Here is a 12125-nt window from a genome sequence, read left to right on the forward strand (position 1 = left end):
CTAGAGAGAGCCACTGAGAGACAAGATTACAAACTGTATCTGGAGAGATTCATGAGTAATAGTAGTTAAGGAGTGGCATGCAGATGTCAATGGCTGCCAATCCCGTGTGGTCCCATTTGTATAGTATTGGCTTTCTGTCTGTGGCAGGATGCTTAATTCCGCTCCGCTCAACAGACTGTTTATTTACCTGCTGGTTCATGCTATAAATTGACTGCACTTAAAATCAGCATTGGTGAATATAAGATTTTACCTGTCAGACAGGTAGATAGATGGATAGGAAGGAAGGAAGGGAGGGAGATCAGGCATAGGAGGGAGGGAGGAAAGGAGAGAAAGAAAAGACAAAGAAGGGAGGTCAGGAGGCAGGCAGGGAAAGAGGGAAGAAAGAACATTCATTCTGTTGTTTATATTATAGAATAAGAGAAGTCTTAAATGACAAGACCTTCCCCAACTGAGACTTTGAATCAGATAGGAAAAGTGACAAAGCACCATCTGTTTCCATCTAGGTTGTTTTAATTTAAACATCCCTTATGACAGACTTTTAACTGTTCAGGGAAAAGATGTGATTGGCAAATTATTCATGGATTTGCTTTTTTTCCATGTCACTTTTCTGGTTTGAGATGTTGATTTTGGAGAGAAAGTGGTGGTAATGAGAGTTGTACTTTGGCCCCTTGAAACTAATCTTCAAGTGGGCTGTCTGAAACAGCTATTATGCGAATTGTAAAATGTGTATAGTAGTTTTGGGGCAGTCTGAGGATGAATTTTCATGAGGTGTTTCCCACAGGAATGTACATTATAGACTTGCGAAGCCAGAGCACTGTGCATGTATTTTTCCCCACACACTTAGGTGGCAATCACAACAGAAAATACAACCTCTAACAATACTCTCAACAAATTTTGCGGCATAGTTAATTCCTAAGAATGAAAATCAGACCATGAGAAATTGAGCATTGCCTGACTGTTGTTTTTCATAATATTTGGACATTAACAAGAAAAAAGGAAGGACAGTGCTCTCAAGTCCTGAACTGAATAACTTTAAAGACAAAAATAATGTAAGTTTCTCATTGTTGTGTTTTGAGTAGCACTAAATATGACTTAGAGTATAAATTCATAATTAAAATATTAAAGCTTTCTTTAATTTTATTTCCACATTTTTGGCCACCTAGAAGAAAATAATATTTACTCATAAAAGGAATTTTACATGATTTTTTTTCTTTACTAATTTATATTTTGTGTGTCCAAGTTGAGGGATAGCCTGGATTCCTCGTGTTTCACATTTATGTGGAAGAGAAGGCCACCCTGCACACCTGTGCAAACATGGTAGTCATGTGTCACAGCAGTTTTACGAATCTCATGTTAATAGGTTACTGGGTTGTTTCTGGAGGATGGTGGTAGTATATGCTTTTAGAACTGGTGACACCAAGGACTATAAATATATATCCTGGAATGTGTTATGGCTCACCTAATATAAATGTTTACTTTCACATAATTTAAAATTGGAAAGTACAAGTGAATACATTCAGTCAAGTTAAACATTCATAGGAAACACATAAAGGTCTATATTAGAACAGTTTCTGCATTTTCTTAGACAACTCTCTTCTAAGATTAAAATATTCCAAGTTCTAAGGTCCTTGAGAGGTCTTCTAAGATTAATAACTATTTTCAGTATTTCTTCTTTTCCTTATTGTTTGGGGGATTGCATGTATACTAAAGATTTTGTTACTTGTTCAGATGGGTTTTTTCATCTTTAATGTGAGTCCTTTAACTTTCTATGCCCAAGTGATTTGTGGTTGTCATTGTTTACCTAATCCAGCAACCACAGATGTTTAGATCTAGGCAAATTAGAACTGGAAATGGAAAACCAAAGAGAAATACCAAATAATCATTCATATAAGGGGGATAAATAAAAAAATTTTGCATGTATTGTCTCATTAATTCTTAAGATAACCCTATAGATAGTCTCATTTTATAGCTATAGAAACAGAGATAGGAACATCTATATCTTTGATTTCATTAGGTGCTAGTACAATAGTTTGCATGGAATTCTTTTTTTTTTTTAAATAAATCATTAGACCACTACATCATCCTACCTGACACTGTTTGCTGATGGCCTGACTTTAAGGCACTGAAAGCTAAGCTTATTTAAGCCATTTTTTTAGAAGACGAAACAGAGGGTCAGAGAATTTAAGATATCTGCCCAAGCTTTTTATTAGTTATGTGTTAACCTAGTCGTATGCCATTTAAATTATAACAGATTTGAGTGTGGGGATAGTGAATCAAAGGAAGAAATGAAAGAAGTTATCAAGTGAGTAGATGGAACTGAAATGTAGCAATAGGACATCTCTGTCTTCCTCACATCAAATGCAATTATTCTTTCATTCCCTTACCTTCACTCCCTACTGGGAACACTCTGGCCAATTCTGCCAAAAAAAATAAAACAAACCTGAAACCATCTTAGAAAACAAATCCCAATACGCATGAAGTTTTAAAGATAGGTAGAAGGAAAGGGGCTTGGATATAGAGCTGATATGTTGGGAAGTGATCACATTGCTTTTTCACACTCCCAAAGTGAAAATTTTGCTTGTTGAGTAACCAAGACTTTTCCATTCTAAGGTATTCTGATAACATAAAGAATGAGGCTTTAGTCTTTTGGTGGATTGTCCCAAATTTTAGATCTCAGGATACCTTATCATAAGATTAAATATTTTTGAAAATGAAGACTTATAAAGACTCATAATACTTTGTTCATTCATTTAAAAAATAATAATTTTTACTTTTTTTTATAGCCATTCTGTTTGGTCATTCTTAAGACACTTAACTATTTTATACCTTTTTTAAATTATCTGTGTCTTTTAAAATTTTTGAATCCCAGTAGGATATATGCCACAGGATATGGTAAGAACTCAATAATTGCTTGCTGAATGCATGAACGAACAGTAAAAAACCGTTTGGTTTTTATTTTGGCCATTTTCTAACTCGGCATTTCAAATAGTAGAAAATCTACCTTTTGCCTTAAATGATGTCTTTTGTTTTAATGTAAGTAATAATTGGGGTTTTTTTTTTTTTTAAAGAAAAGCCACTTGTTCATTAATTTAGCAAACTTTTAAAATTCTGCTGCATGCCAGTTATTAGGGTAGGCAATGGGGATGTGAAGTATGATACAAGTTCAGGGAAGACACAGCCTAGCAGAATTCTAGAAGACAAGAATAAGAATGTTAAAACATATAAAAAGTCCTTTCTCCTTGCACTTTTCAAATTTCTGAAGAAAATCACAGAGTACAATTCACACTGGTTATTAGGACTAAGACAAACTTTCTTGATGGTGTTAAAAGTCAAAATTGGGTATGAATGACTTATAATTATGACTTTATGTTTATGTGACTGTTTATATAATGCATTTTAAACATACTTCTTAATTTTGAGAATATACCATCACAGTTGTCATGGAATTCATTTGTGTATATGCCTATTACATTTACATGTGGACATACTACCTGGATAATGTGTTTATATATTTGTGCTGAATTATTAAATGCAGATTAAAGTAGGTATTTGGGGAAATACTGTAATGGCGATGAGAATGATTTTTATATTTTGAACAAAAGCATAGCTTTCCCTAGAGCATTGCTTTTGTTTATTGTTTTAATAAGAAATCACAGAATTGGAATGGGTGAAGGTATGATAAAATCTGCATTTGACCACTGAACTGTGGTGCTGTCTAAAAGGTGTTTTACAGACACTCAGAGGAATTGGCTTTGACAGCAGTCCACTCAGCCAAGAAATTTGACTGTCATCTTCATCCACTTGCTTTCCCTCACATGGATGACCTGTAAATAAATGTGTCTTTTCCTTAGTGAATGATGGCAGGTCCCTATCTATCAAATTGCACTATACAAATGAGAAAGAAGCCACTGAATTTAGAAATAGATTAAATTAATCTAATGATTCATTGTTTTTCATTTTCTGGGCTTCTCTCTTGAATGTAAAACAATTTCTGCGTGCAGAATTGCATAGTTATTACAGATTGGAAGATTTCCAAATGTGACCTTTCTTAAACAAAGCACATGATCAGATGATGTTGGGATACTCTGAGAACTGCATGAACAGTCTAATTTTGATCATGCTTATGGGTCATCAGATAGTGTGACTATAAAGAATAAAGTCATGGAGGGTACAGTGCTCATATATCCACATTTTATGGCTTTGACAGCGGTAAATAGAAGAATATATGTGGGGGTGGGTGTGTGTACATGTGTATGAATCCCCATCCCCGTGCAATCACGCTATCACCTTTCTGCTTCCAATTAGTTGACTGAGTATCCTTTCCCTTCTCTTTTCAATTAGAATTTTTTTCCAACATGAATAATGAATAGTCTCTGTCTCCCAGATGACTATTGAGTACCTTCCAGCAGACACCCTGGGAAGCTCTTCTAGTTTCTTAGTGAAAGCTACATGGAAAGAGTTATTATCAATAGCACAGATAAGATACTCTGACGAGTAGATAAAACCCAATTTGCTTGGTCATAATCGTGAAGGAGTTGTTGCTGCTATATACTCTCTTTCAGAATCGCAGAGTATTTATTGTGTGTCTTGTTTCCTTTGGTCACCCAAACACCCATGTTTCCAAAATGACAACCTCCAAGAAGTTCCAGGCTTTCATTAGACAATAAAAAAAAGGGTGGGAGGGGAGTAGGAACTATACTTTATAAAGCAGAGAATTAGGAATGTCTTTAATTAGGTACATCCAGTGAGCACCAAAAAATAATCGACATGTTAACATAGCTATTTTAATGCAGAGACGTCAAAATGACCCCTCACCTAGCCCCAGTGAAGTGGCCAATTTAGGCAGCCAAGGTTGGAATCAAATCTGATGTATAGATGTGCTTCAGTTGTGGAGGGCTTCATGGGATTTTGACAGTCATTCTGAAATAGCCATTTCGGCTATTTCTGTAGGAACTACCTTAGTGGTCAGCTGTAAAAAGATCACTATGAGTTGGTCTAGTCAGAGAATATTTTGTGAAGGAGGTTGGTAAGATTTGATCTGGACCTGGGAAGATGGCCTACTTGGATATGTAGAGAACAGTCCCCAACAGTATGATCAGGAAGGAACGTAAATGAGAGACAGCATCATATAGTGCTTGAAAGAATGAGATTTGAGCCAGACTGCTCTGTGTTCAAATCCTAACCTCACCCCTTCCAAGCTGCATGACAAGCTACTCCACCTCTCTGTCCTTAAGGCTCATGTATTTGGGAGGACAAAGGACCAGACTCACAGGGTGTTTGTAAGGAGTAAATGAGTGCCTGGACTGGGTAAGCCCCTAGTACGTGTTAGTGGTTGTGATTATAAAGTGAGGCTAGCTGCCTCATGAGAGTGAAAAGTGGATATAAGGGTTGCCATGTTGGAAATGTGGTGAGCCAGGAGCCTGGCACAATATTATACATGGCCTCAAATGCGGAATATGGATTTAATTCTGTAGGAAATTAATAGGGGGAGACTGTTATAGGAATACATTACAAAAACAGGGCTTAATGAAGCTTGTGCTATTTTATCTTGCATAGCTTGACTGATAAAATCTGTTTATTGATTCTTTAGTTGGTTCAGGTATATACCATAAACTTCAGTTTTAAAAGATATATCATCCAGAAGTTTAGTTCTTTTTTTGTGTTGAAATCCCTTTATTCAGAAGTAAGGATTATTTCATTTTACAGTTAATCAATATATAGGCTTGCTCAGGAGTCTTATTTCTTGGTCAGTTTGGCAACAGCAGCTTAAAAGTCCTCATAAACCATGTTAAGGATGCTTTATACATTGTACATCTTTGTCCATGCTATCAGGAATTAATGACAACTTCACTATTAAGCTTTCTGGCTATAAATGTTTAGGCAAAAGACCTTTATTTTAGCATAGAATTGCTTCATGGTAATGGAGGAGGCTTGAGGGAGACAACATACTATGTCATGGTTGCAGGTTTTTAAAATCCTGGCAAATGGACTGCAGTGCCGTGAACTTGACATTTATCTGTATCTGTTTTGCCAAACTACAAGATTATGAACATTAAAGTTGATCATATCCTACACTTAAATCACAATTTGGAGCATTGCTATCTTCAGTTAACGTCGAGCGGTTTTTGAAGTATAATCTTTATTTTTTCAAAATAAAGAAATACTAGTAGTAAGATTTTAGGGCCTGTATTTTCTTTTTTTTTAAATCATGACATCTCTTTTACATTATTGTTTCGTGAACCTTGCACCTTCCCAGTTCTCTCATTACTGAATATGGCTTGAAAGCACAAGAGGATACAGACTGTTTATCAGACAGGGATGTAATCATAAGTCTTCATTTACATGCTGGCTTCAGACCTCAGCATTAAAAGGATTTTAGGTGATAGAGCTAAAATTGCATGATGTAACACAGAGTTCTGGTGGCCTCTTATAATAAAATAACTCTGAAATATCAACTGAATTTTACCTCTGGAAACTCTTTTTATAAATTTATTTTTACTATTTGCCCTGTGCACTTAAAGGAGCATTACGATCCCAAGTCAACTAAGATTAGTTGACTAAACTCAGAGGATACTCACATAATAGAGTATATTCAGCCACTAAAAATGCATACTATAATCAAAATCACCGGTGATTACCTGTGACACTTTTAAAAGATACCTAGGAATGACCTCTGGAGATTTGATTGTGATATTGATGGCGGAATACAAGGGGCTGATCTAGGATTGACCCTGGGCATGTGTATTTTTACCAAGCTCCATAGGTGATTCTAATGTACAGACCAAGCTGAAAAGTACCATTGAAGAAAATTGTTTAATAACATCAAAATAACCACACTATGCAAAATAAGCTGTTTACAGTATATAATATGATTCCACTGGGAGGAAAAAAGACAGTTAACAATGATTATCTCTAATGATATATACATGCAACAATTCTAGAATGCCAAAGTTCTTGAGATCCAAACTTGAATTTGCAAGGCAATTCTTTTTTATTCAATACATTAATTATCCATGGTCTGTAGTAATCCTGTAATGAATATCTTTAGCTAAAAAGAATATTCCTACTATTTCCAGTGGCAATTTAGGGCTGGTTATATGTACATGGATATCTCCAAAGTCTCTGAGTCCTCCAGTTAGCTATGTGTGTTCTTCAGAATCTTTCCATGTCCTGAGTCTGGCACAAAAATCGAAATTTGACATGCAGACCTGAATATCCACTTGGAAAGGAAATACAGAGAAAAAGCCAAGTGCTAAATGAAACTCTGTCCCAGGCCACATTCTTAGAGAATTTTATGACCCTGATTGTAGTTTGATGTTAGCTAAAAGAGATCATAAATCCCAAACAACTTTATGCAGTTAGGGCAAAATTTTGCTTAGAACTCCAGAAATTATAAATATCTCTCTGTTCAATATGTTACTGACACACATACTTTCGAGTCTTTTATTTCTGATGACATTATCCTTTGAGAAATCCTCCCACCTTTTTACACTTTCAGTGTCATCATATTTCCTTTAATTTGTGTGTGTGAGTCATTATTTCTGGAGTCTTACTTAGTCCTTCAAAGATATTGAGTGCCCAGGACTTACTTGCCTATAAAATTTTCCCTGATCTTATACATTAGGCACCAAACAGTTAGTTCCCATTGAGACTAAAGTACCATTTCCACTTAAGCAGCTGTCACCTTATTATTGAGTTAGAAGAGTCGGTGGCACTTTTAATCTTACTGGATGTAATATTCCCTTGCATTCTCTTGAGGATGTGTTTTGCACTGTTTCTCACCATCCCAAGGCTGCCTTTGTTTATTCTGCCTGTCAGAATTGTACACTTAAATGCAGTTGTTTTCATTATTATCCTCTAGCTCTCTTGCCCTTGGATCCTTTATTTCTTTGGTGTATGATGGGAAGGAAAAAAAAATGAGAAATTTCTTTTAAGATGTCATCTTAAAGTATTTTTCCATATTCTGTTTTGTGTTGTGTTGAAATCTCCTGCATAGGCATATATGTGTCTTGCACCCAGCAGACCTTCTTTTTATTCACTAGGGGGTGGGGTCTTATTTTTCAAAGCCAGGCATAGTAAGTAGGAATAGAACAAACCCAGGAAACGAACCTGTCAGAATAATCTTTTCCCAGCCAGCCCCTCCCTACCACTGGCAGCAGGCCTTTCAGTGAAATTGTCCAAGCACTGCTTTAAGGCATCTACTGTTTGTTTTAGATTTACATTTTGATGACATTCCTTTTGCTGGAGGTATTTTTCATTTCAACTTGCAATGAATTGTACTTTGCGCTAGAATTTTATAAATATTTAGATATTATACTTTAGGATATGAAAAAAGATGGTGAGTTGCTTGTTTTTGCTGTGTACCACTAATTTACTTAGCATTTAAATTAGATCTTGAGTTTCCGGAAAAGCGTATGTCAGTGAGAATAAGTTATTGTGAGAGGGAACTCCGAAGAATTTTCTTTTGCTACCTTTTCAAGACATAGATTTCTCATTTGAGAAGTGACAATTAAACACATATCTCATAAGAGTTCAATGTGGAGCCAATAAGTGATAGTTAAAATAGTATGTCAGAATGAGAAAAAAAATCAGAAAATGGTTGGGTAATTAACTTCCCTTTGCAAAGAACAGTTAGTGGATTCTCTTGCACAAGGAAGGGCCCAAGCAAACTGTTTTCTTTCCTTCCTAATGAAAAACTGCAGATTATATGTTGTTGCCTTTATGATCTATTCCTCTCCCAACAGATCTCCTCCCTATCCTTACCTGCATCTTTTGCTTATTAAGATTTCATTTTATATACTTGACCTATTAGAAGCTAAAAAAAAAAAAAGAGAAAAAAAAAAAAGATTTCATTTTATGAAATTGCTGATAGCTTCACTCTTTTTCTGAAAAGGTTTTTGTTTTGTTTCACAGCAGCAGGTACATTGCGTTAACATAAAAAAGACATTTTTGTCATCTCCTAAACTGACCCTGACAGCTAAGGATTTTCCCTAAAACTCTGTCCTGAGCTTTCTCTGTGATTCCTACTTCCCCTGTTGGAAGTCCATTCTGTCCATTCCCACAGCCTCTGGGTTCAGATTTTGAGTGCTTCCCAAATATGTAATTCTCTGACCTCTATATTGAGCAAGAGCCACGCAATTCCAACTCTGCTGGATATTTCCACCTGGATTTTCAGCTGATGCCTGAAACTCACATTGTTTTGCAACAGTTTAATACTTGGAATAAACTGCACTTGGCCATGTTTGCTTATTACCAAAATTCCAAGAATGATTCAGTCATAGGGAAACTATCCACCCATAATAAGGTAATCTAAAGGGAGAAAATCATGTAATCATCAACAGAGCTTCCAAAAAATCAGAAGATTCAGCTTCTTGTTGGATAGTCCCTTGTGGATTGGTAGAGAGATTTTTTTCTTTAAAAAAAGGGGATGGGAGGGGGATACAGTCAGACAAAAAAGTTATAGATGTCCGTAGAGTGATATAAACAGTCTGATAAAAATGAATGTAAGACTACAAATTGTATCATATACTTAAATAAACTTAAGCTGAATTAAAGACAAAATAAAGGCAAGATACTTCCACCTCAGGGATTTTTCAATTTTCTTTCAGCCAGGACAGATTCCTTATAGGATTCTGGAAGAAAGGGAGGAAATGCTGCACTCAACTGAGAGTGGTCTGTAGACACAGAGTCCCTCTTCTTTCTGTTTTTCTTGCTAACAAACTCAGGCTTCATAACAATATAATTTTTTATGAATTGTCACTGTTGTAACTTCCAATTGATTCTTTCCTTCCAAAGCATTTTCTTCATTCTCTTAGGCTTACTACATTATTTGGTAATAGAAAACAGTCTCAAGATATATCAAGTCCATTTTCCAGCCATTCTCTCTTTGTTAGTATTTTAAATGATGGTATGAAAACCTCAAGATTTTATTTTTATTTTTTTTATTTTAGCGTATTATGGGGTTACAAGTGTTAAGGTTACATATATTGTCCAGGACCCCCTCCCCGCTCAAGTCAGAGCCTCAAGTGGGACCATCCCCCAAACGTTGTACATCTCACTCATTGTGTTTGTATATACCCATCCCCTCCTCCTCCCCCACCTGCCCAACACCCGATAAATGTTATTCCTATATGGCCACTGAGGTGTTGATCCGTTAATACCAATTTGCTGATGAGTACATGTGGTGCTTGTTTTTCCATTCTTGAGATACTTCACTTAGTAGAATGGGTTCCAGCTCTATCCAGGAAGATACAAAAGGTGCTATATCACCACTGTTTCTTAAAGCTGAGTAGTACTCCATGGTATACATATACCACATTTTATTAATCCACTCATGAATTTGTGGACACTTGGGTTGTTTCCACAACGTTGCAATTGTGAATTGTGCTGCTATAAACATTTGAGTGTAGGTGTCTTTTTCATAAAGCGACTTTTGATCTTTTGGGTAGATGCCCAGTAGTGGAATTGCTGGATCAAATGGTAGATCTACTTGTATCACTTTAAGGTATCTCCATATTACTTTCCACAGAGATTGAACTAGTTTGCAGTCCCACCAGCAGTGTAGGAGTGTTCCTATCTCTGCATCCGTGCCAGCATTTATTGTTTGGGAACTTTTTGATAAAGGCCATTCTCACTGGAGTTAAGTGATATCTTATTGTGGTTTTGATTTGCATTTCCCTGATGATTAGAGATGTTGAGCATTTTTTCATGTGTTTGTTGGCTTCTTTTGAGAAGTTTCTATTCATGTCCTTTGTCCATTTAACAAGTACTGTATGCTCATTCAGGACAGTAATTTTTAGTTTTCTGTACTTTTGTAAAGATACATTTTCCACTTTTATTTTTCTTTCCCAGTAATCGTTTTTGCATATACATCTTAGTGACTACAGTACTGTTGTTATTTTAAGATGCTAATAAATTTGTTCTATGAGTTTTTTGCTCATGTTTTGACCACTCACTGTAGCTTTTGTTTCACTGCAATATTGTGCAGCATTTTATGGTACTCAGCACTCTACTGAGATCTGGAAAAACATATATTGTGAGTACGTAGCCTGGGGCTTTCATTTTATACGCACATAATGCCCTCACCACTATAAAAGGGATCTTCCATTAAAAAATGTCTGTGTGTATGTGTAATATTTAGCCTATTATTATTTTTTCTATTAGCTATATAATAGCTTACTATCCTGCTAAATTAAATTATTAACTCATGGTCATCTTAAAGAATAAAATAATTTATATGACCAGGGCATTTCTATCGTGAGAGTATTGAAATATCTTTGTTATACAGGTATTCGAACTGTTCAAAGGTGTGATCTCTTGTAACATTTATGCACAGAAGTATAACTTATATTCACATTCGTGTATCATTTTTTTCTTAACAGTCGACTTCAAACCTCATGCCAGCATGGATACTGTCCATCATATGTTACTTTTTGGATGTAATATGCCTTCCTCCACTGGAAGTTACTGGTAAGGATAATGAGCTCACAGTAGAGAAGCATGTATAAAGTATGTTTTTTACAAGTACAAAGTATGTCTGTGCCAGTATTTTACAACTGAATAATAAATAGGCAGAATTTTTTTGCTTTAGAAAAAGAACATTGTTCATTGGCATCGCATGATTATCATGGTTTATCATAGTTATTTAGTCTGCAATGGAGCATATGTATCAGTTTTTGTCGCTGACTTAATAAATATGTGTTTATCATTATACATAATGTGTCCAAGTACAGAAGGCTTGTAAGAAAGCCTGAACATTCAGATTATTGATTCTCTGATGTTAATTTTTTAAGGTTTGTGATTCCACCCAAAGAGCACCAGGGTTCTGTTCATTGAGCACTCTTTTGTTCCAGACACATGCTAGGTGATCTTGACATAACCATTTCATTTTATCCTAATGTCTCTGCAAAGCAAGTATTATCCTCACTTTACAGAAAAAGAGCCTAAAATTCAAAGAGGGCTTGCTCAGTATAACACAGCTGGTTGGTGCTAGACCAGGATTGAACCGTAGGTTGTCTGGTTCCAAACCCAAAGTTATTTCCATTTTACCACATTGCCTCCCATGTTTTAGAAATTATTTTAATCACTATGGTGAGTCTCCGTATTTTCATGAGCAATTCATAAAC

At 35.7% G+C, this 12125-nt stretch overlaps 1 protein-coding gene across 17 annotated transcripts in view; it reads left to right on the forward strand.

Annotated features, from left to right (window-relative positions):
* The window catches only part of PAM (peptidylglycine alpha-amidating monooxygenase), a 269177-nt gene that overhangs the window by 140563 nt on the left and 116489 nt on the right, over positions 1-12125 (forward strand). For all 17 annotated transcript variants that reach the window (XM_076008209.1, XM_076008207.1, XM_076008212.1 and 14 more), the window contains one exon: positions 11382-11469. In XM_076008209.1, the coding sequence (XP_075864324.1) occupies positions 11382-11469 (88 nt within the window). The remainder of the gene's footprint in view (positions 1-11381; positions 11470-12125) is intronic.

Source organism: Microcebus murinus, chromosome 11 (genome assembly GCF_040939455.1).
Source record: "Microcebus murinus isolate Inina chromosome 11, M.murinus_Inina_mat1.0, whole genome shotgun sequence".
In the NCBI taxonomy this organism is placed as follows: domain Eukaryota; kingdom Metazoa; phylum Chordata; class Mammalia; order Primates; family Cheirogaleidae; genus Microcebus; species Microcebus murinus.